This window comes from Camelina sativa, chromosome 1, assembly GCF_000633955.1.
Source record: "Camelina sativa cultivar DH55 chromosome 1, Cs, whole genome shotgun sequence".
Taxonomy (NCBI): domain Eukaryota; kingdom Viridiplantae; phylum Streptophyta; class Magnoliopsida; order Brassicales; family Brassicaceae; genus Camelina; species Camelina sativa.
Window position 1 is genome coordinate 13,963,359 of NC_025685.1, and position 25,887 is coordinate 13,989,245.

Sequence of the window (25,887 nt, forward strand, 5' to 3'; positions counted from 1 at the left end):
CACCAAATGTCTATGCTTTTTCTCTGCAGTTCCATTTTGTTGTGGAGTGTAGGGGCATGAAATTTGATGGTGAATGCCATGTTCTTAGAAGTGTTTCTTGAGAAAGTTGTTTGTGAACTCGCCTCCTCCATCACTTTGGAATATATTTATTTTGATATTAATTTGATTTTCGACCAGCTTTTGAAACGCAACAAACACAAATGCAAATTCAGACTTCAATCACAAAGGAAAGAACCAAGAATACCGAGAATGATCATCAACAAAAACTGCATAATACTTGAATCCTTTGTTTGAAACAACTGGTGATGGCCCCCAAAGATCACAATGAACTCTCTCTAGGGGTTGTAAATCTCTAGAATCAGAAGAAAAAAACTGTAACTTATTGCTCTTTCTCATCTGGCAAGGCTCACAAATGGGAGAAGTTCTGCTCTTATTCACTTCAATCTCCTTGCAGGCTCGAAGATGCTGAAGAATCCTTGAGTTTGAGTGTCCTAACCGATGATGCCAAGTATCCAGGGTTGCTGCACACTGACGATTTGAGTAGAACGCAACAAATTCTTGATTCTGCAGTACATATAGTCCTTTTTTACGAGGACCCTTTGACACCACTTTCTGAGTGGTTAAATCAATTATATATACAAAATCAGAATCAAAGAACACTCCACAAGAGTAATCATCACATAACTTAGATACTGATAGAAGATTCTTTTGCATATCAGGACAAACTAGAACTTCATTAAGAGGAATAGTACCTTTTGCAGAGGAAATGGTGGTTGATCCAATATGAGTGATCGGTAGGTAGGCTCCATCTCCAACCATCACAGCATCAGTCCCTTTGTACGAGGTAGCATCTTGTAGACCTGAGGTTAAGGTGGTGATGTGAGCGGTAGCCGCTGAGTCAAGGTGCCATTCTCTTCCATTCTCATCAGACACGCGGAGATATGCAAACGCTTGACTTGGGACCTCACTTTGATAGTTATTGTCAAAGTGGTTGTAGCATTTTATCGCTGTGTAACCAGTACGGCCACAAATTTGGCAGATTGGTCTCTCCCCTTGCGTTGTAGAGCTGGATTGATGCTGAGAGAAGCCACGACCTCGAGTACTGTATCCACCTCTTACTCTGTTTTGACTAAAGCGACCTCCACGACCTCTTGAGTTTGGCTGATACTGGGAAGCACACGGGTTCGTCTTTTCAGTCATGAAAGCGAGATGAGGATTGGCGGATGGAGAATCATCATACGACTGCAGCTTGGTATCAAATCCTTGGACCTCTGAGATGACGTCGTTGAAGGTAGGAGTAGGGAGCTTGCTCAGGTAATTTTGGATAACAGTGGTGATAGGGTCATATTCTCTCCCCAACCCATTGAGAAAGCCAAAGATCTTCATGGACTCATCAATATGCTTGCTAATGGAGCTCAGAGAATCACAAATAGTCTTAAACTCACGACAGTATGCAGAGAAGGACTTATCCCTTTTTGACAGAAGTTGTAGGCTGCGACGAAGGGAGAAATCTCTTGCTCTGCTCTTGTTGAAGTTCTCGGCGAGGGAGTTCCAGATCTGCTATGATGTTTGGAGATTGTGGACATGGCCAAGAACCTCCTCAGACAAGGTCCCAAACAACCAGGAGCGGACTAACTGATCAGTACATAACCAAGCCTCATACTGGGGGTTTGGAACTTCGGTGGTGACATCACCGTTGACAACGAGACGACTTTTAGATGGAGCCGTGACAGCACCATTTATGAAACCAATAAGCTTCTGACTAGACAGCAGAGACTCGAACTGCGTCTTCCAAAGCAAGTAATTGCTATCAGTAAGCTTGAGAGTGACCGAACTTGAGACATGAACGTTATCCGGAAAGGGATATGTTGTCGCCATTGATTCACCTGTTAAGGTTCTCAAGGCTCTGATACCATGAACGAACAGAGAAGGCAAGAGTAAAGTTGAAAGGAACTTGTGTATTTTGATTATCATCTTTTAGGTTTTTACATCTCTCATATATACACCTCTTTTGGAACTATCTAGAATATACATAAAAAAAGCTTATCCTTGGGTCACAGCTGTATGTGGTGAGTCATCCGACAAGCTTTGCAGAGGATCAAATTTTTTCTTATCTGAGCACGTCATCATCTTCTTCGTACTGTCGTTAACGGTCTTCTTGCTCAAGGGTGTATTCTTTGTCTGTTTGTGCTCTGTTTGAATGTTTGATGTTGAGATTTGGACTTGGGCTTTTGTTGTGTCAAGGTCCACGGTATTGTCTCTTACAGCTTCTACTAAAAGCCACGGCGAATTCTTACAAAGTTTTGATTACTCAACAGAGAGTTTTAGAAGAGTGTCTCTTCCGGATGATCATGATTATTATCATATTTTTAGCTTATCCATGACTAGAGAAGAGCAAAAACTTTGTATGCTTACTCAGGACATGAAGCTACGTGCATGGTTTCAAAATATTGCACCTTATATAAATATATGGATTGCAACTAAGATTGAGAGTAACGGAGCCGCGTCATGGATCAAGTTCCTATCAGTTAGTTTAGCCAATATCCCAGAGCTTTTTTGTTTTTGTAGTGGGATGAATTTCTTGGTTGACCCCCATAACAAAGTTTTAGTGTGTCGCGGTAAAAATGGAGTCTCCAACAAGTTTTTACACGTTTTGGGAGAAAATAAATCCATACAAGTGGATCATCACGATGCGAAATCTAAATGCCAACTTCTCGTCAATTATGTTCCAAGTTTGGTTCAAATTCTCTGAAGAAGGTAAAAAGTATCGGAGCAAGTGAGTTGTAACAGTCACACTAATCTATGCATTGCTTATTTATGTTACTTGTTTTCAAACGATTTCCAGTTTTTTTTTTCACTGCCAGTGGAATAAATATTATTAGATATATTTCTTATTTAACTATTCAAGTTTCTTTTGTGATGACACTTGCGCTTTGTGATAGATCCTTCTAGAACTTAGACACCTTAGCTTTTAATTGGTTTCACATTGAGCTTTGTCTTTTTTATGGTTTTATTGTGTCCAAAATGATATTTTCTGTGTACATAATGGTGGCTTGTCCCATATCCGCAGTTTATCACGGATCGAGTGTTCACAAGAAGAGGATTTATTTTTGAATGAATTATCTTGAGGCTAGAAACTTGGATACCTTAGTTGTTGTAGTGAGTGAGACAATTATTAGTTTCCAAGACAATTATTAACTAAGTGCATATGTGTGTACTAATTTTTCTTGTTAATAGCAAGGAACAGATGAACGTATATAATTTATTCTTAAATTAAATTAGTTTTAGGAACAACAAATTTAAAGGTAGAAAAGAAAAAAAATCACTTCTTTAGTTGTCTCTCTTAACTAAACTACAACTAGATTTTAAATTACCGTATACCGTGGGACAATATTTTTATATAACATAATTTTAACTTTGATTTGTTTACTATATTTAGTTAATTAGTATTTGAATTGTTCATTATTAGTATAAATAATAACATACATAATAGGTAATTTATAAGATATTATCTAATTAAGACATAATTTTACTAATGATTTAATTGTTTTACAGAATTTAGTTAAATTACCTTGATTTGATATGGCAAATATTTTAATATTTGTAATGTTGACCAAATAATTAAATGAAGATTTAGCGCGTATTTTAACATCGAATTAATAATATTTTAAATTTATACTAATGTTAATTCAAACCCGTCAAGTTTTAGAACCCGTCCCACCATATAACCATATAATATAATAAGATTTTAATTGATAAAGAAAAATAGCAATGAAGTGGAGATATGATAAGGATAATACTCGATTCAAAATATCAATTTAGGTAGGAATATGATGTTAAATGTAAAGATTGTATAAGTACAAACAAAAATTGATTTAGGAAAAATAGAAATAAATTTAGAAGAGATATTTTAGGAATCAAATTGGTGTAACGATTTTATAGACATACTAGATACGGACCCACACGTACGTGCGGAGTTGATTTCAAAAACTAAGTTTGCTATCAAGTTTATAATATATTATATATATGTGAGATTATATTTGTAAGAGCATTTTTTTGTAATGTTAATATTCATAAACTCATACCAGTTTAGTATTCGATTTGTTTTTTATTGAGGTTAGACAAAAAAGAATTATCCAATTTGTTTTTATTATCTATATAAACAACTATATATAATAATAGTAAGATAAATATGGTATGTCTATTTGAGAACAGAAAATACAGTAAGAGAAAGGTGGTATGTCTTTTTTCAAGTATGATTTTCCATCTAATAGATATAACAATGGTTTTAATAATAATTTACATATTTTAGATTGTATACTTTAATCCATCAGATAAGAAAATAGGTAAGTATTTTGGATCAAGTTTTAGTAATAAATATATTCATTTGGTATAACATCTATAACATAAACTTATATTGGTTTGTTTATATCAAGTTTGTGAATGAAACATTAATCACCTCAAATCGACATGATAGCAGACACACATTAAATGTGAACTGGATTAGTGATTAGGTAGATTTATATTAAACTTGTGAACTATTAAACCTGACAAAAACAACAAAAAGCATTAAAACTGCATGAATCAGATGGCCTAAATATTCATATCAAGCGGGTCAAACTCATATGTTATGTTTGCCACGTAACATGTTAAAATATTTTCAAGCAGGTCAAACCTGTCCAGGCACGCAAGTTGATCCTCCAAATGATATGATTTCATCCTGTGATCCGAAATTCTCGTATCTTATTTTATCATCAGAGTTTAGATAATGTTTTCTATTTTCTGAATTACCTTTTTTCATCTTGTACCCATTTACTAACATATATGAGCAAATGGATTCATGGGGTAGATTATTTTTCATTTAACAACTGTGTTTTTTGTAAATACTTTTTGTGGTCAAAATTCTTAAATATTTTAAATATTGTTTATAAGAAACAGGTGAGAACTTTATAACAAAAAAACATAAAAAAAAAAAAAAGAAAAAGAATGAAAAGGCAGAATATTTAAGTAAAAATTCATTTTTGGTGTCACAATTTGATTTAAAATTTGAAGTAATGAAAAAAAAAAAAAAATGTCAATCCAAAAACTAAAATAAATCCAAATGACTGCTTAAAAACATGTAAATAAAATAGAAGTAGAGGTCCCTATTATAAACATATACTTTGTCTTCGACTCTTGAAACTGACAATCATATACCTTTGTGCTTTCTACACTTTCTATACTATTTACATGTTTAAAAAAAAAAAAAAAAAATTATAGCTTCTCCCCCTCTGTTGCTTTGTACACCTTTCTCTGATCCTTATCAATGGCGGATATGAAATTAATATTCCTAGATAGAGGTTTACTCTATTCTCAAGTAGGACCTGCTTTGTAATCAACCCCGCACATCGTCTGATTATTAGTGGTTTTCTGTTTGGTTTTTTTCAAGTAGGACTTGCTTTGAAATCAACCCTGCCCTTTCCCATAGATTTAGTCAGCTGAAAATTTGCATGAATCAGAGTTATCTATTAAAATAAAACGTAAACAGTCAATATTTTTAATAGTAAACATAAAGCAATAGATCCATGTAATATATTCACATCTACATCAGCAAGTATGATCTCCATATAATCTTGACTTGTATCTTCCAAGTCATCTTGAAGGGCTTAATAGTAGCAAAGCTTGTGAAATCATTGTTGCTGCCATTTGTTTTGTGGGTCGATTGCAATTGTGGACTGTTTTCTGTATTTGCTTCGAGTGAGTAACAAAAAAATTGTACGGTTTTTATAGTTGTAGGTCATGATATTAATTTTAATATTATACACTAAAATTAAAGATTCGATGTTATCGGCGAAGGAAAATTAGGTAAGTAGCTAAGATTTTGTCAACTGTAATTTTTTCGTAACGATATGTAATTTTGGTTTAGATGGAGGGATATCACATTTCTGAAATAGTGAAAAGCATTTTACATTTAAGAAAGATTGTGTAAGCAAGTGTTTCTCATAGTCGTTATATAAAATTTTGAATTAGGAAACTTGCCATTCAATTAGATCATACTAATTATGTGGATTGATATTTTTAAGTTCACCGTATCTTTAAAATGCGATATTCACGGAAGTATTTACATTTAATCAGTCGTTAATTAATTATAATGAATGATTGGGCAAACTTTATGTTAATCAATATCTGTTTGGATACTTTTTTTTTTTGTAATGTTCGTTCCGAAAATATGCGTGATTGCATGAACTGAATATCTGTGTATTTATGGTTTTACATATTCCTCCATTCATCAGTTAATAAATAATAGTATAGAAACTAATGATCCAATTATTTGGATACGTAATATGAAAATGGGCCGTATTATTTAGCGTAGCCCAACACGCTTGGATCGTGTGTTTCCTTTTTTAAAATTTTGAAAATCCCATGTGTTCCTCCTTTTCCTTTTTTTTGTTCTTTTCCTAGCCCATCACTTTCGGATCGGGTTAATCATTTTCGGATCGGTTAATATAGGATCCGCGTCTTTTCATTTCTTTTTTTTAATACCAAAATGCCCTTTCTTCAGTTTTTTGTTTGTTCTAATCCTAATGGAATTACATGTAATAATAGAGAATTTTATGGTTACATACCTAAAAATGGTTCCTTTTAATAGTATAGATTAATTGAATATTTGATTTTGAATTGCTGTATTTTAGTTATTATTTTTGCAAAATTTTGTAGGGATTAATTTTGTAAATAAGTATAACTTAAAGGGTATAAAACAAAATGTACTTTAAAAATGTTAATATTTATATTCTGACTTCTTATGTATAAACCAAGACCATTGATGGCAGTTACGCTTTGTGATTGATCTTGAATGATTCTAAATCCACTTTTAGCTTTTGTTTCAGATTGACTGTCAGGTTCTTTTCATATCTCTTACTTTTTGTAGTAACCAAGACCATTGATGACAGTTATGCTTTGTGATTGATCTTGAATGATTCTAAATTCACCTTTAGCTTTTGTTTCAGATTGACTGTCAGGTTCTTTTCATATCTCTTACTCCCTCTGGTTTAGTTTACAACTTTCTTAATTCACATGAAAATTCCTAATACGTCAAATAAACAAAATCGGAGGGAGTATATGTTATATATAATCCCTCCATTTTACAAAGAGAATGACACTTTGTATTTCCAAGACAAAATTGACCAGCAAAATATCAATTATAACTCCTATTTATTTCAGTTTATTAATAGTAGAGAGAATTTAATTTAATGTATTACAAAAGGGCATAAGAAAAATATATAAATTTTTCTTAATATGTGTAAAAAATGCTATAATGACACTATTTGTAAAACATAGGATTATAATAAAGTAAAATTATTTCAAGCTCATGCTCTAAGACATTGTCATTTTTCTCAAATTTATATTCACTAAATTTAATTATACTAGTATCATTTTTCAATGCTCTTTTAATTAATTAATTATTTTTCTTAATGTGGTATTATTTTAGACGACAAAAACAAAATGTGGTATTATTTATCAATAAGTTACTAATTTTACACACAAAAAAAAGATTAAGGAAATTATACGATTAATTATTAATTAGTAAAATATCATAATTAAAGAAATTATACAGTCAATTATTAATCCTAATAAAAAATGATTGTTAATACTCACTTGTATATAAACTAATAAATTTCTCATAATAAAATATTTTTTCAAATACATCCACATTAAATATAATCAAACTGCCTTCTATTATCAAAGCATTCTTTTGTTATAAATTAACTTCTTATGAGGTTGTTCTATTTTTATGAGGATGTATAATAATCAATTAAAGCTACACGAAAATTATATAAAATCGTTCATAAGTTCTTTTTTTTTTGTCAAATCTTAAAATTATGAGGAAAATTTTTTCAAAAAAAAGCTCATGTTTACGTTACTTAGAACATATGTTTACGTATTATATATAATATGTTATTTTTTTTAGTCTCTTGAGATTATTAAATTTGCCTTTAATTTCATTTGTTTTACTTCTAATATTCAGGATAGCGTAATAAATTTGAGAAAAATAATAAACTTATATGAATTTTTGATTTATTTATATACATGTTAGTATAGTTTTATATAAAATAAGTTAGACGAGTAGTAAAATTATTACCTATGAGATTACAAAATATGGAACAAATATATTTAAGATAATGTTAATTTTTCAAATATGTCATAATATTAGTTTTCATTTTTTTCTTTAGAGTTTTGTTTTATTAATATTAATTTATTTTGTGGTTGATTGGTAACATATATAAAGCTGTACAAAATAAACCATAGATCGGTAAGCTGTTACAAAATATTGCAAACTACATGAAAGATGTAGATAAAAAATAAGAGTAAAATTTTTAATAATGCTTTTGTGATTGGTCTAAATTAAAAGATATACTACTTGTATTTCTTTCTTTATCTTCACCAACCAAACTCTTTATTATTAAGTAAAATATATATTTAATATAAGGCACATTTGAAATATATGTGCGTGAACACAAAATCTCGTTTTTAAAAAAAATACCAAATAAATATAAAATCAACATTTAAAATAAATGTCCGTGTAAATACGCGGATCTAATCTACTTTGTATAGATATCGTAAACTAAAAACCAAATTTATAAAAAAAAAAGTTCAATTTTGCAACACGTATATTTATTTGATTTCAGATGTATGTATAATTAGAAACCTGTTTCAGCAGATCACATTTTGAAATATAAACTTAATGATAAAAGAAACGTAATGGTGTAGTTTTTCTTATTAATGACGAAATTACGAAACGCAAAACTTTTGATTCCAGTGGAAGTCGTGGGCCTCTCATAATAGCATTACAGGGCCACAAATCCAGACGCATCAACCGATTTGATTGTCTTTTTAGGTCTAAAACAAATCGTCTCTCTTGTTTCCCAAGTATTCAACCCTAATTTCGAGCACAATGTATCTTCTAGAGGAGTTGGTAGTGGAAATACTCGATAAGGCTTCAACAGCTTCTCTAGCACGATTACGATGTGTATCGAAAAGATGGAATGCTCTGATCAAAGATGTGAGACTAGCGGAGAAGCGTTCTCATGCTACGGTAATCATGTTAATTGATTTTGTGGTTTATCTAATGAGCGTCAATCTCCGCGAAATTCACAACAACAAGGTAATGGTAACAGATCAATTTAGCCTGAAAGATCCTCTTTCCAAGTCTTCAGAAGAAGTCAAAATATGGAACATCTTACACTGCGACGGCTTATTGCTATGCACCACCAAAGACCTTAGACTCATTGTTTGGAACCCATATTCACATGAAACCAGTTGGATTCAACCCAGAAGCTCCTATACGAAGTTAGATTACTTTGCTCTCGGTAAAACCTCATGCAACAAGTACAAAATCTTGGGGATGCAACAATTTGGTGAAGTTATGCCATACTTACTTGAGTACGAAATCTATGACTTTACCTCTAGTTCGTGGAGGGTTGTTGGTAAGACAACAGACTGGTCCATAGAAACGTGGAGGGGCCGTGTCATGTATGTGAATGGAAATACTTACTGGCTTGCTTATAGTAAAGACAAAGTGGATTTCTTACAAAGTTTTGATTATTCAACAGAGAGTTTTAGAAGTGTGTCTCTTCCAGGTGATCGTCATTCTTATCATATTTTCAGTGACTAGAGAAGAGCAACAACGACTTTGTTTGCTTACTTAAGACATGGATGTACATGCGCAGATCCAAAATAGGGCACCTTATATAAATATATGGATTGCAACTAAGATTGAGAATACTGGAGCCGCGTCATGGATCAAGTTCCTATCAGTTACTTTAGCCAATATCCGAAAGCCTTTTTGCGTTTGTAATGCTATGAATTTCTTGGTTGGCTCGCATAACAAAGTTTTAGTGTGTCGTGGTAAAAATGGGATCTCTAACACCTTTTTACACGTTTTGGGAGAAAATAAATCCATACAAGTGGATCATCACGATGCGAAATCTAGATGCCAACTTCTCGTCAATTATGTTCCAAATATGGTTCAAATTCTTTGAAGAAGGTATAAAAGTACCGGAGCAAGTGATTTATAGCGATCACACTAATTTACGCGTTGCTAATTTATATTACTAGTTTTCAAACGATTCCCTTTTTTTTTGTTTCCCTTGCCAGTGGAATAATATTATTAGTTATATCTCTTATCAAACTATTCAAGCTTCTTTTGCGATTAGTGATATAGATCTTGAATGATTCTAAAACTTATGTCCTTTCATATGGTTTATTGTGCCCAAGATGATATATTCAGTGTATATAATGGTGACTTGTCCTATATTCGCAGTTTATAGAAAAAGCCGTGTTTGGGATCAGTTTATCACGGATCTAGTGTTCACAAGAAGAAGATTTCTATCTGAATGAATCCTCTAGGGGCTAGAAACTTGGACACCTTAATTGTTGGCAACAACTTGTTGCATAGTGAGTGAGACATTAAGACGATCCCATAAATAGTTACTGTTATCACTACCTAAGTGCATTATGCATGTGTATTAATTTACTTTTTTTTGTTAATTAGGCCATGAATGGTTATTACTTATTAGTTTTTAGATGGTTTATGGTTATTAGATTTTAGATTTTGAAATTTTTTGTTTTTGATTTCTTGGTTTGTTGTTTTTGCTATTGAATTTAAAATTAATAAATCAAAAATCAAAAACTCAAAAATAAAACATGTTCTCGTTGAATATATTTTTTTTGTTTACAAAAGCCAAAAATTATGGTTTTTATTTTCTCTTTCAAATTGGAAGAAGCCACTCAAAAACTAGTTTTCCTAAATTTAAGAGAATTTTTATTTAAAAAATCTTGAAAGGTAAAAAAATAGATTTTCAAAGAAACAAAATCTAAAAACTAACTAAAAACTAGTAAAACATTCAAGATCTTAACAGTAAGGATCAGATCAACAAAATTAATTTATTCTTAAATTATTAGTTTTAGGAAAAACAAAGAAATTTAAACGTAAACCTATATATTATATAAATATACCCCAAAAACAAAACAGAAACGTCTCTCTCAAAACCCTATTCTTGGCCACCACTTTCCTTTTGCAACCTCCTTGAATCCGCCAAAAACCAATGGAGAAAACGGGTTTGCGTGGCCAGTTGGATCAGGTTAGAGTAATGGGTGTTGAAGTAGAGAGGTTGATGAGGGAGAAGAGTGATGGGGAGGTCGAGATTAGGGTTTTGAAAGGTAAAATAAATGAGCTTACAGGTAAGGTTGAGATGGACAAGGAACAGTTGAGGAAGGTCTGTGATGAGAGGGACTTAATCAAGAATGGGTCTGATCGGTTGAAGGAGAAAGAATCCAATTTGGAGAAAGTGATTGCCAAGTTGAAGTCTGAAAACGATAAATTGGTGAAGGAGAGGGAGGTGAGAGAAGAGTTGATCCAAGTGGTGAACAAGGAGAAGATTAGTCTGGAGAAGACAGTTGATGAGGGGAAGAAGGAGGTTGAGGGACTGAAGAGTGAGATCAAAGCGCTTTTGAGTGAAAAGAATGACATGGAGAGTGTAAAGATCAAACAGAAAGGAGAAATCGAGGAGTTAAAGAAAAAGGTTTATGTGCTGCAAAAGGATTGTGATGATCAAACCAAAATTAACGATAAGCTTAGCTGCAAAGTTGGTCAGCTAAACAACTCCCTTGCGCAAGTTGAGCTCAAGAGAGAAGAAGCTGATAAAAGCACTTGTTGAGGAGAAGAGGCATGTAGAGGATCTTAAGGTAGTGGTTTTAAAATCAGAGAAGACGACTGAAACAGCAACTACAGAGGATCTTGAGATTGAGGGCCAGAGTTTGCTCACAGCAATGAATGATTTGGAGAGTCAGTGTGAATCATTGAAAAGTGAAAAGGCTATACTCCAAGAGAAGCGTGTACAGCTCAAAGAAGCTATGGGTGCTCTGAAAACAAAAGTAGAAGCCGCTGGAATGGATGCAGAGCGCAACTTAGCAATGCTAAAGAGAACTGCATCTGTGTTGTGTGAATTAGAGAGCCGAGAAGATAGATTGACTGGCGAGCAACAGAAGCGAGAAAATGGAAAAGAATCCTATGCGGTGGAGCTAGAGTCGATGGAGAAAGCGTTCAGAAACAAAGTTTACATAATTGAGGAAATGAAGAAAGAAGCTGTGGTAATGAAGCAAGCAACGGAAGCGGCACGCAATATGCGGAACTTCTGGATTCAACTCTCAGCTATACTTGCGATTTTCGGTGCTGCCTCTTTTTTCCATGCCACACGCTGCACACTAGAACAAAAGTAACCGAAGATATCCACGGGCGGCAATACATTTCACCTATTATTTTAGTTTGAAAGACTTCTTGGCTCTGTTTTTTTAGTTTGAAAGACTTCTTGGCTCTGTTTTTTTAGTTTGAAAGACTTCTTGGCTATGTTTTTTTAGTTTGAATGACTTCTTGGCTCTCTGTTTAAAGTAGCCTCCTTTCTTCAACACCTTGTTAACATTCTTCATTTTTTTTTTTAAATGTGGAAAACAAAAAGAAAAAAAAAACGTCTCTGTCAATTTTAATCCCTCTCCTCTATATATATATATGTATATAAACCTATTATGACAAAACAACCGGATACTTTTTACAACAACTTGCACAGACAAAAGCCTGAAATCCCACTTTAAGAAAACTAATGAGATGAGTTATGTTCATCGTCCGATGACGAAGATGAAGAAGAAGAAGATGAAGATGATGATTGCCTTATTGCCTTTGTAGTGGGATGAATTTCTTGGTTGACCCGCATAACAAAGTTTTATTGTGTCCCGGTAAAAATGGGATCTCCAACACCTTCTTACAAGTGGATCATCACGATGCCAAATCTAAATGCTCACTTCTAGTCAATTATGTTCCAAGTTTGGTTCAAATCCAACCAGGTTCTTTGAAGAAGGTAAAAAAGTACCGGAGCAAGTGATTTATAAACGGTCACACTAATTTTTGCATTGGTAATTTAAAATACTTGTCTTCAAACGATTTCCAGTTTTTTTCCCTGAGAGGCCAAAGGAATAATGTTAGTTATCTCTCTTATCAAACTATTCAAGTTTCTTTTGTGAGGACACTAACGCTTTGTAATAGATCTTGAATGATTCTAAAACTTATGTCCTTTTCATATGGTTTGTGTCCTCTAGAGGCAAGAAACTTGGACACCTTAATTGTTGGCAACAACTTGTTGCATAGTGAGTGAGACATTAATTTATAGTTTACAAGACAATTCCATAAATAGTTTACTACCTTAGTTCACATATATTAACTTTTTGTTAATAGCAAAGAGATCAGATGAACAAATTTAATTTATCCTTAAATTATTAGTTTTAGGAAGAACACATTTAAACCAGGATCGCATTTAGATCCTTTGCTCTGAGTTGCAAATTTCATTGACAGGAGTTCTAATTTCTGGGATATGGCTCAGCTTACAGCTACGTTTCTACCGGAAGATGTTGCTATAATTTCTGCCTTACCGTTGCGACAACCGGATAAACCGGATTTGCCGGGATGGCATTTTACTAAGTCTGGTACATATTCGGTTAAATCAAGATATCATTGTCTACGTTCTCATCAGACGGTTCCCTCTGGGCCAAACGTTTTTGGCCCGGATATTACACCTCTTCAGGCCTTTGTCTGGAAAATTAGGTGCCCACCAAAACTTCGTCATTTTATGTGGCAAGTTCTCTCGGGTTGTGTGGCGGTTACAACTAATCTACGGAAACGTGGTATGAGTTGTGATGCAATGTGTGGTCTTTGTGGCTTTCAGGAGGAGACAATTAATCATACCCTCTTTGAATGTCCACCTGCTAGACAGGTTTGGGCTTTGTCGCAGTTCCCGACTGCCCTAGGTGTTTTTCCATCAGCTTCAATCTTTCACAAACATGGACTCTCTTTTTTGGCGCTTTCCAAATGTTCCGACACATGAATTTTTTCCCTAGATCTTGTGGTATAAATGGAAAACGCGTAATGATAAACTCTTTAGTAATCTGGATTCCAACCCCCTAGCGATCTTGCGACTAGCGGAGGATGAGGCAAAAGCATGGGCTTTGGCTCAAACAGAGGACTTGTCGGTCGCATCGACTTTTCCTAGTGAGGTTGTTCCCCGGGGAAGCAGGGGCTTCAGTGTTCCTTGTTCTTTGTCGAACTGTATTTGTTTTGTAGATGGTTCCTAGAAAGCAACAGACCGTTATGCAGGAAGAGGGTGGTTCTGCACGTCGCCCTATGGTGATGTCCCCACTATGGGAGCTGTCAATCTTCGCCGTAGTCTAACCTCTCTTCATGCTGAGATTGAGGCCCTTGTCTGGGCCATGCGATGTATGATTGGAGCGGATAACCAATCTGTTGTTTTCCTTACCGACTGCTCCAACCTAGTGAAGATGGTGTCTTCGCCTTCCGAGTGGCCAGCTTTTACACCTTATTTGGAGGACATCCAGGCGGATAAAGAGGAGTTTACCTTCTTTACATTAGTCTACATTCCGCGCTTTCAGAATGGTAAAACGGATAATCTTGCGAGACGCGTTCGCACAGTTCCGCATTTAGCTACCTATGTTAACACTATTCCTTCGCATTGGCTTGTTTGAGCCAATCCTGTACCCTTTGTTGGCAAAAAAACAAAAAGAAGAACACATTTAAACGTAAACCTATATTATTTTACACAAATGTGGAAAAGAAAAATTAAAAACACTTCTTTGTCTCTGTCAAATTCTTTCCCTCTCCTCTATATATATATATATATATATTTAAACCTATTATGACAAAACAACTGCATACTTTTTACAACAACTTGCACGAACAAAAAGCCTGAGATCCCACTTTAAGAAAACTAATGAGATGAGTTATGTTCATCGTCGGATGACGAAGTGGAAGAAGAAGACGACGAAGATGATGGTTGCCTTCGTCCAACGAGTCCAGGAAGAGGCTGTGGCAGCATTGGATTCACTGGGACAGGAAACTTATGAGCAGAACTAACCATTGTTCTTTCGTTTATCATCCCAACTTCTTTGCATACTCTGTCTACTACTCCAAGGAAGTCTCTAACCACCAAGAATATTCTAAACGGGTGCGCTTCTTCTTTAGCCGAGTTCCCGTGGAAGTACTCTGTGATTTCTTTCACTAGAGATAACGCTACACTCTCTTGAGCTTGTACTCTTATGATCTCTTCCTCAGCTTTTTTCAGAAACGTGTTCATCGATTCCGAAAACCTCTGGCTGTTGCTTTCTTCTGTTGTAATCGTTGATTGGACTTGAATAGCCTCGTTGATCTTGGCGATGCCTTGAGAAAGCTTGGAGACGTAGCTGCTTAGTACTTCTGAGTCCATTGCAGCAGCTTTTTTGACGTTAATTAGCTCTGAACAGAGACTTGATACGACTTGGAGGCCGAGTTTCCTGCATTTAATGTCATCTGTTTGGGTGTTGTTACCTGAGAGACGTGTTCCTTCTGCTCTGATTATCTCTTGTACAACGAAATGTAAGAGAGTTGTTTTCCCGTCAGCGCCTTTGACATCGACTAGCTTGAGAAGCGTGTCAAGCTTGAAGGCATGTGCATCACCTCGGTTTGTCCCAACGTTCATACGGTTTCCTGTCTTAAGAACCGCTTCTAGTAGCTTTAAGAACATCCTACTGTTCCTCAGTTCCTCACAAGCAGCCTACCCAAAACATTGGAGATGAAGTCATGATCCGATACAAACAAAGGTAAAAAAGAGAGAACATAGCTTGCTATAATATAGTAATACCTCAAGAGTCTCAAAAGATTTCTTCAGGTATTCAACCTCAGACTCAAAGTTAGCTACATAGAGCATCGCATCAACTCTTTTAAAGGCGAATGGGATGTCTAGCATTGCCTTAAGAAACTTCTCAGCATGTCCAAGCTTAACAGGCGAATCATCTTTATACTCTTTCAACTTACGCTCTTCTTCTTTTGTTGGTGCCATCTTTAGTAAGCTTTCAAGAAGTTCAGTCCCAAGTGTATCAGCATTGCCTGAAAAAAGCATAACAAAGAACATTAATATAACACCTAGAATCTCCCAACCATGAATGAAGAGAATCTTTCAGCTGTCTACCAATCATTCATGACTTCAAAAATGATTCTTACTAGCTAAACAAACAGAGAAAAACTCATATTTTGGAGATGAAAGGAGAAAAAGATTGTGAAACTATGTATGTGACAGCATTAGTTTACCTTCAAGAAGAGCCTCACAAACTTCTTCGATAGTGACATTAAGTGCGCGAAGCAAGATGGCAATATTCTGAGCTTTCTTAGGATCCAAGACTCTGTTCTCTTGGTTTGGGTTGGGGACAACAGATCGTGGAGTAGTCTGACTCTGATTTGGTTTGTTGTCCAGCGTCTTTGCCACAAACAACGTTTCAATCATCTCCTCATCTAATCTGCACACCACATCAATAACTTCAATAACAAACATCACTCACAAAAACCATAACTGTATCAAATAAGAGACACATTAACTCACTTGAAAGAGCTTGATCGAAGATGATCCCAAACCATCTCACGATCCGAACTTGCTCTAACTTTATCCCAATGTAACGCTTTTAGCTTCGGTTTAGGAGTCTCCTCCGTCGGCTCACTCGCACTAACCGTCTCTGGAACCTCTACAGGAGAAGTCATCACTGGATGGTTTTCGGATTGGAGCACAAAAGGATGTGAAGGCGGCGTAAGAGAAGGCGGTTTTGATATCGTCTCCACCTTAGTAGCCACCTGATTCCGTCGTCCCCACAACGGCATTGGTGGAGGAGGTGGCGGCACACGTGAACCTCCCATTGCAGCCAACATCGCCGGAGAGTGTAAAATCTGAGGTGAAATGTTCGAAATCCTTGGTGATACATCTAAGCTATGACTAAAGTCTCTCTCCGGAGATGACGATAGAGACTGCGAGTTCCGAGAAGACAACTTAGGTGACTTATGAGAAGCTTTCTCCGGTGAAGAACAAGTGGAGGAAGAAGAAGAAGAAGAACGCAATGCGTTTAACTCTTTGAGAAAACCTTGTCCTCCTCCTCCTCCAGGAGAAGAAGAAGATAGTAACTGAGACTGCAAACCTTGCCGGAGATTACTCATAAACGCCGGTAATACCTCCGGAGACTTCTGAAAACATCTATACGGTGATGTAGAAGCAGAGGAATGCGAAGGAGATCTCAAGTAAGCTTCTGGTGTATCGTTTGGTCGTCGTTCAGGTGAAGTTGAAGCAGATGATAACGGAGAGGTTTCGAGATTCTCTTTTTTGTTGTTGTGATTCTCCGGTGAAGCTGTGAGTGATGTAACCGTCGGAGATCTAGAGATTTGATTTAGTCTTCCTCCTTCGTCGGAGTTTTTTAATCCCGACGATAACGAAGCTAACGACAGTGACGGAGACCTAACGAATCTGTAATCCGCCGGAGATGTTTTTGACGGTTCTGGTGGTGGTGCAGCGGCGGTGGTAGTGATTACTACAGGTTTTGATTCGGATCTTTTAGGACTCACTGAAGGAGAGATACTAATGAACGTTGATCTTCCCGGTGAGCCTGAGCTTGAAGATGAGCAAGAGATAGTGTCATTGTTAACAGATCTAGGGTTTTGATGATGATCCGGAGCTCCGACCCGGTTTAATGTCTCTCTCCCGCTTTGTGAGCCACGTGGAGAGTAGAACTCTTCTTCTTCCTCTTCTCCGATTGAACCAACATCTGGATTTAGCCGGAAGCTTCGTTTCATCAGTGGAGGAAGCGGTTGAAGATCTGGTGATTCGAGTTTTCTTGAACTCGATCCGTTGTTGCTTCGGTTGCTTAGAGATTGTTCATCGATGCTTCTTTGATTCACCATTGTTCCTAAGTAGAGAAACTCAGAGCTGTTGTTGTTAGTGGTGGTTCTTTGTTTACTTCTAGCCTCTCCATTGCGCCGTGTTGGAGCCGTTCCGGTGGATGGAGTAGGAGGAGGGTAGACTCGACGGCTACTGTCGGTGGTGTATGTTTTGCTGTCATCGGAGAAGTTGAGATCTTGGTTGCTTGTTCTTCTTCTACGCCAGTAGAGTAAAGCGATGAGTATGGCGACTAAAGCGGCGGAGGAGACTGCGGAGATGGCGACGATGAGGAGTTTTTTGGAGTTTTGTGGGGATTTAGTGGCGTGAGGGACGATTAGAGATGAGATGTTAGCTGGGAAAGAAACGAAGGAGGATGGTGAAGGAGGTGGTGGAGATGAAGGGTTTAATGGGAAGAAAGGAGAAGCGTTTGGGTCTGATGGTGGTGGAGTTGTTGAAGAGAATGGTAGTTTAGGAAGCGGTGGTGGTGATGGAGGTGAGGGCGGTGGTGAATCGATAGGGAAGAATGGTTCATGGAGTACACGACGGTCGGCGTGGATAAGATCTAAAGATGAGAAGCAGAACAAGAACAAGAAGAAGAGCATTGTGTTTGTGTCTTCTTCTTCTTGTTCAAGATCTGAGGAGGGAAAAAAGAAGAAGAGGAGAGTGATGAATCCAGCTAAGATTGTGGTGTGGTAATGGTTTCGATTTCGATCGATCTTTTTGTTCGCTCTCTTCTTTTGATTATTATTGTTTAATTGTGTGTTTTTGACATCTCAAGTTTAGTGATGGTGAGAGGGATGAGTGAGTAGAGAAGAGAGAACTAGAAAGCCAAAAGAGCTGCTGAGATTGAGAGGAGAGTGGTTAAATTATTCGTGTTACGTAGTGGGGACTAAATTCAGACAAGAACATATGGGATTATGACACGTAGGAAAAGACGTGGACTTTGTAATAGTGTGTCCGCGTTTATGTTTAAGTGTGTACACACTGTGCATTTTGCAATTGCATTGCTGCACCGTACTACGCAGAATATTAAAATGCGAGTGGATTTGTTTTTTCTTTATTTATTTAATTTAATTCGGTTTAAAAGCTTTTTGAAAGTGAGACTAAAAAAAAATATATATTATTACGGCGGTGTGACGACGGCTGTATTAAAGAAAGAAGTATGGAAAAGAAAATATTAAAATATATGGTTGAGAATAAGGAAGTGGGTGTATACTGCGAGAACTAGTTTATTACTACTGTAGTTTACCGACACTGTCGAAGAAAGTGTATATGGTCGGTCCATGTGTTTTCAGTTTTCACCGATGTAGATTAAAAGGAGGATTTAGGATTTCAGGCTGGTGTAGATTAAAAGGAGGATTTAGGATAAATATAATAATGAGAATATGAGAGAAATAAATGTAAGAAGAAAATTAGACTAATTAATGGATAAAATTGTCTTTTATGTTTTAAGTGGAAAAGTGTTCAACAAAAACTGAAAGAATATGAACTTTTACTCTTTAAAAGAAAACATAGTAATTTTGAGTAAAAAAATAGTACCACTCATTTCTTTTCCTTCTAAAGATGTTAAGATGTTTTCCACTTATATTAAAATATGTACAATTGTCATAAATACCACTAAAATATATTTTTATTCCAAAAATACCACAATTTTTTTTTTTCCAAAAATACTATTAAAATATAATTTTTCTAAAAATACCACATAATTAAATTAAAGTTTTAATACTAAAAACTAATTCCAAAATTCTAAATACTAAATCCTACCCCTAAAAACTATACCCTAAAACTAAATGTGTCAACCTAAACCTAAAAAAAAATTCTACATCCTTAAAAACCAATTTTTTGTGTTTGTGGTAATTTTGGAAAATAAAATAGTGGTATTTAAAGGAATTTCTATTAAAATATATATGCAAAATTGGATTATAAAAATTATATTATCCTTAACTAATTAAATCAATTTGAGCTAGACATGTTAAAAACATTACTAATTTTTTTAAAAAAAATCTTCTAATTCGATGAAAGATTTTTGACATATATGGTTTATTGGTTTGCTAAAAAATTTTAAAGTATCAATTTTGTGTCGTAAGTCAATAAAATCAATTTATGTGTATTGTATACAGTGTTCGGAATAGGTGCTGAACTTTCATAAATAGAAAACTTTAAATCCGTAGGGAAATAGATAGAGAGCCAAAATTTGGGTGGAACAGGTACTGTTAAGTTTAAAATAAAAATTAAACACTGTAAAACATTATTTACAAATGTCAAAGTTTTACAGTGTAATTATGTAAAAGTTTTGAGATGTCCTGTTCTTTTTCCCGACGCTCTAGCGACCAAAAAAAACAGTTTTTTAATACGATGTTATAACGGCAACGTATTAGATATGCACCTGTGTCGCTAAAAATAACAGCGATTCTTTATCTTCATTAATGATGTCACCGGCGATCATATTGAGCGACTGTTTTTTCATTTCTGTTACATTTTTTGCCTTCGTCGGAGTCGCTATCGCTATCGCAGCGATTAAAAGACAAACAGGGTAAAAAAAAATACATCATCAACCCAATAATTTAAAGATATTTCCTCAAACTAGATATTATGTTTCTTTTTTTTTACCATAGAGCCCTAAAGTTTTCTATAACTATGTTAAACTTTATATAGTAATTCATACTTATCGGTATTAGTACCTTATAGATGTATTAAGGTATCAATGTCGACCAAGAGCTTAATGTTAAATTTCGATAGTAATCTCAAACCAATATCTATTAAAATACTAATTCGATCGTTGCAAATAGTTAACCCATAAATGTTACATGAATACTTCTTCATCCAATAACCATATTTCTAGATTTGGCCCTTAAATTTTTTTAATACAATAGGCACTGCGGCTAAAGCAAATGCTCCCTGCGTCTCATGCAACGTTTTGGAACGAGAAACGTAACCATAACATATCGGTTTTGTTTGTGTTTGATTGAATATTTCGCAATCGTAAAATGGGCACTACACATGTTATTAATAGTTTTAAATCATTTTTTTTTGTTTGCAACAGAAAGACAAATCACTAGAAATTGATAGTATTGAAAATGACAGATATAATGAATTTACCAGGACTCCAAAAATTATCAAATTTAATGAAATTTTTTTTTGATTCTTATAAAATTTGTGGGCCTGAGAATTTTAGGAAAATCTATAAAGTTAGATAATAATAGTGCATATAAAAGTTGAAATAAAATGAGGTGCTAGATAAACCATAATTGGACTAAGAATAGGAGTAAAATAATTGGGTCACGTGGGAATGGTACTGAAAATGTAAGAGTACGAGAGTATCAGGTAAAACCACCGACACACTAGAATTGATTTGTATACTTTACATTTTATACTTTTACGCAAAAGACCTCATAAGTACACACTCACTCTTTCAATAAAATTAGTTCGACGAAAAAAAAAAAAAAAAATTAATGGTGATATTTGTGGAAAAGGAATAAAAATACCCAAAAACCCATATTTTTATGGATGCTACATATATATGGCTGTATTGTTATTTCAGTAAAATGATAACAAAAATTTGAAAGTGTTTGACAAAAAAAAAAAATTGAAGTATGATATGGTGTTACGATTGTAGTGTTAGATATCAAAGTCGCTTGATAACATTTCAAACGATTAAATTCCACGGAAATGGTGGTTGAAGATGGTTAGAGACTTCTGTGAGCAGAACCCTTCCATATGTCAAAGGTTCCGAACATAACTCTTAATCTTGGAACATGCACAATTGCACAATGCACATGCTTAGTCCGCAATATCTTCTAAAGAAAATGCATATAGAAACAATGTCTAACTAGGGGTACACCCTAATAGTCACACTTAAATCCACCTTAAACCTTATGTTGAAACCCTTATGCGTATTAGAGAATCAGTGGCTGAGATGGGAGTCGTGATCAGATAATCCGGTAAGAGTTTTCCACTCTTAAACTTATACTCTATTTTTCAAATACTTTTTTTTTTTTAAGTTTTAGTTCAGTATGAAGCTTAATTAATTATATCCATTGGAGAAAACTTAGGCGGATCGAGATCGCTGGGGCGGTCAAAATTTTGCTTTCTCGACAATATAATTATATAAGCACACGGCTAGGTTTTTTTCTTTGGTTTATGAATTTCTGCATGAGGTTTTTCTATACTTGGTATAAACTATGGATTTATTAGTGACCTAATTTGATGAAAACCTCCAAAAGCTCCCATATATTTGATACATGAGTCCATGACATAATTAAAAATGCGTTCTCATCCCTATTTAGAAAATCAAATCACTCTAAAAGAAGAAAACATTAAAATGGACATAGAAAACGTAACATAACCTAAATAATATGTATCATTTGCCACTCGTTAAAAAACCAACTGTGTCTCCACGGTTAGACTCCAATGTTGAGAACTTGAGATATATATATATTCCGTATCATCAAAATATGTCCATCGACGATTATCTCATCTTCAACCAGCATCAAAAACCCCAAGAGAATTGAAGGGACAGTCGGGTAAAAGAGAGTATGTCGCCTTGTCGGTAGCAAAAGCAAATAGCCAAATACTGTAGTACTTTTTGCTTTCATTTGGAGAATATTTCACTCTTGAGATATTTTTCAGAACTATTTTATTATTATATTATTTTGTTTTTAATAAAATGGCTTTAGGCTTTTACTCCTGGGTCGTGATTTTTATTCTGTTAGCATCGCATGCATTTAAGTATAATGTAACTTGTCTTCGAATATTTTCTAACTTGAACGTTAGATGGTCATTGTCCACATATCATCTCATCACTTCTCCACCTTAACGCTTCCAAGTTCCAACCGTCAGTCCATCATGGCCCGTGGACGATAAAAAAAATTAAAACTTATATTATAACTAAATTAAAAATGTGTCTTAACTGTAGTAACTATTCATTATGTATAACATCAAATAAATTAAAATTCCATACTGTAATTAAAAGTCAGTTAAAACTATATTATTCATTATATATTTATAATCCACATATATATAAAATCTTACTATTATTATGTATAAACAATTGCTTATGATTTTAAAATTTTTATGCATACCGCGATAAATCGTGTTACAAGTATGAATAACTAAGGCTTTTGACATATGCATGGTTTTATTGATAACCTAACTAGAGACAGTTGAAGGTTGAGTCACATCGACACATCCTCCGATACACGCACAGTTTAGATAAATAGATGAAGAATTATATTGAAATGTATGCTGTTGAAAATTGTGAATAAAAATTTAAGTGAGGAGATGAAGCTAAAACTAGTTGTAATTATAAAAAAAATGGAAAAATAATGGAAATATGTTTATGGTCGAACACTAGACGATAATTCTTATGTCTGACAAAAACAGTTGAATATGAAAATAGTTTAAATATTCTCTTCGAATAAAAATAGAAATTTTTGGGAGAAATTTTAACTATACTAAGTTAGATTCAATAAAACATTTTTTGGTAATACACAAAAAACACTAATCAAACCTATACCAGTCACACACAATCAAAACGAGGGTATCACAAATCCATAACATTAAATCAAAATCATTTCACAATATATTATATATATATATATATTTATATACAAAAAACTGCAACGCAAATTCATTACGAAAGGAAAATAACAGTTACGGTCAAGCTAATTGTTGTTGTTATACTTATCATAATTGAATATTCTACTCTTGAAAGAACACAATCAAAACCATACATATATAATTATATATATTTTTTCCACCCCCTTTTTTCTTTTTATAATTGCAAAATGTAATCATGCGAAATTATTATGATGGTAAAGAATAATTACACCTTTGTCATATCAGTCATATTATGAACTTCATTTTCTTTTTCTGATTATATATGATCGTTATCTTCACTCAGTACTACTTAAAGGCGATAATGGTGAAAGTTAAAAGTTGAGCATGGACCCTAAATCATATACCCTACAACGACACAAAACTATCATCTATACGAGCGAAACAAACTTATAGAAAATGTAATCCGCATTACAAGAATTTACGAGGAAAAGTTATACATATATGATGCTAGAAATCTTCAGAAAACAAAGTTTAGAGTGAAATAATGTTTGGAGAAAAACATTCCTCACTTTTGTATTAAGGAAATATACTTTTATTTTTGCCTTGTTTAACATGTTTACATTGTAATCATGAGTCAAGCATTTTTCTGACTTCTCTGTATGATTGGTAGAATAAATGAAAAACTTGAGTAAGCAAAATTTTCAGCGAAAAATATTTCCACTAAACATGAAAACCAAAAAAAAAAAAAGTTTATAAAATGATTTTTTTGTTAAATATTTTTTTTGTGCACCTTTTGTTAAATATATTATTTCTTTATTTTATTAGAAGAAAAGTCAACATAATATAATTTTAATTCTAAAAAAAACAGAGATTAACTAAATAAAAAGGTGTAATAGAGGATTTAAAGATTTTTTTGATATATCATCTATTTAAATATTTAAGTATTTTTCTAATATAATAAACATATATATCAAGTATAATATACAATTTAAATTTTATAAATATATGTACAAAATTTTATTTTTGTATTAAGAATTTCATGATTTTTATCATTATTGAAGTCTTGTTGTCCGCCACCATTTTCTATTGCAATCCTTTTTGGAAAGAAAAAAAAACTCTTGATTTAAAGTAATGTAAAACATTATAAAATTATTATAACATAACAATTAAATTATATGACTACTTGATGTTATATGACTGCTTGATGTTAAACATGAACAATCATAGAAAATATTTAAAATTTTGAACTGTTATTGGTTTAAAATTAAATAATATATTTTTAGTCAAAGAAAAAATATATTTAAACTCAATAATCATTGTTTTCTAAAAATGTGTAAAATTTTTTAAACATCAATCTTTTAAAGACAAAAAGATTTTTTTTGTTTTTTGTTACGTTTGCGGATGTTTTATTGATGAACCTTTAAATATATTTTTTCCGAACCGTAAGTGGATGGCTATTTTATAATCAAATAATAACAGAATATAGAAGCATCTATAACGTTCTTAAATAGTTAATACTCTGACTAAATACAAGCGTTGCAGTATTTATTAGAAGGAAACAACAAAATAAACAACGGGGAGGTTTCTAAATCATATGCCATAAAACATAATGATGGACCTTTTTCTCATTAATATAATGGAACCAAACATTAATGAACAACAAGTTTGACGCTTCGGTAAGATCTCGTTAAAGTGGTGCCATCATTATGTTTTGATTAAAAACTACGAATATATTAGCATGTGGCCACCTGTAACCAAAACACTTGATAAAACTCTACAATGCAGGAGAATCTGATGGTGTCAAATGGCTGCAGCGATCAATGTCAGCGGATTAGACCGTTTTTTATTCATCATTCATTAAATATAGTTCGCAGTGTGAATTAAATCTAATAGAAAAATCTGTTACGAATCAACTATAAACCGTTTTGTATAGAAATAGAATTAATCCGCAGTGGTCTGCTAATTGCCCTATTTTTGAGACGGTCTAAACCGCTAACGGATTTGGCCGCCCCGATCGCAGTCACTATTCAAACTCTAAGCTTATATTTATGATAATAATGCCATTAGTTGCAGTATGTATATGTACATTAGTGTGTATATACACTTATAGACATATGAGTATGCGCATTTGTCGTATTACTATACAATAATTGTAAATCACGCTACATCCAAAGAACAAGCCTGGAAGCTAGAGATTCCACTGAACTTCTCACGTATAGGATTTAAAATATAGAAATATGATATTATTTACTAGAGATGATGATAGTATAATTTTGTTTTGTACTACTACTTGTGAGTTTTAATGAAGTTTTCAAATCATTGCTACTCTGGGTCTGGTTTTATGATTTTTCATTGACGCACTATTAAAATAGACAAATAGTAATACAGCTTGAAATCTCATAACTCTTTTTGTATTCTTGTAGTACTATATAACACATTTCACATTCTCATAAAGGTGATTTGGATGTTTGGTAGCTTAAGCTAAAACGAAACCTTTGCGAATGTACTGCTGTCTCCCTAAGGTGCATTGCTGGTAAGACGTGGCAGGGGGTGGGGGGGG

At 33.9% G+C, this 25,887-nt stretch overlaps 4 protein-coding genes across 4 annotated transcripts; 2 read left to right on the forward strand and 2 right to left on the reverse strand.

The window, feature by feature from the left end:
* LOC109126581 lies at positions 220–1,878 on the reverse strand. Its single transcript, XM_019230271.1, has 2 exons — positions 1,637–1,878; positions 220–1,405 (listed from the first exon to the last, which is right to left on the reverse strand). The coding sequence occupies exons 1-2, from the start codon at positions 1,876–1,878 to the stop codon at positions 220–222; spliced, it is 1,428 nt and encodes a 475-aa protein (XP_019085816.1).
* On the forward strand, positions 8,933–9,652 carry LOC104707900 (putative F-box protein At4g10190). The gene has a single exon (XM_010424353.1). The coding sequence runs from the start codon at positions 8,933–8,935 to the stop codon at positions 9,650–9,652; it is 720 nt and encodes a 239-aa protein (XP_010422655.1).
* LOC104707907 (myosin-4-like) lies at positions 11,085–12,258 on the forward strand. The gene is given in 2 exon segments (XM_010424364.1): positions 11,085–11,681; positions 11,683–12,258. Coding segments are annotated over 2 exon segments (1,173 nt in total).
* On the reverse strand, positions 14,613–18,631 carry LOC104790188 (formin-like protein 1). The gene is made up of 4 exons (XM_010515895.2): positions 16,452–18,631; positions 16,163–16,368; positions 15,717–15,961; positions 14,613–15,629 (listed from the first exon to the last, which is right to left on the reverse strand). Exons 1-4 carry the CDS (start codon positions 18,368–18,370, stop codon positions 14,808–14,810), a joined length of 3,192 nt encoding a protein of 1,063 aa, XP_010514197.1. The 5' UTR covers positions 18,371–18,631; the 3' UTR covers positions 14,613–14,807.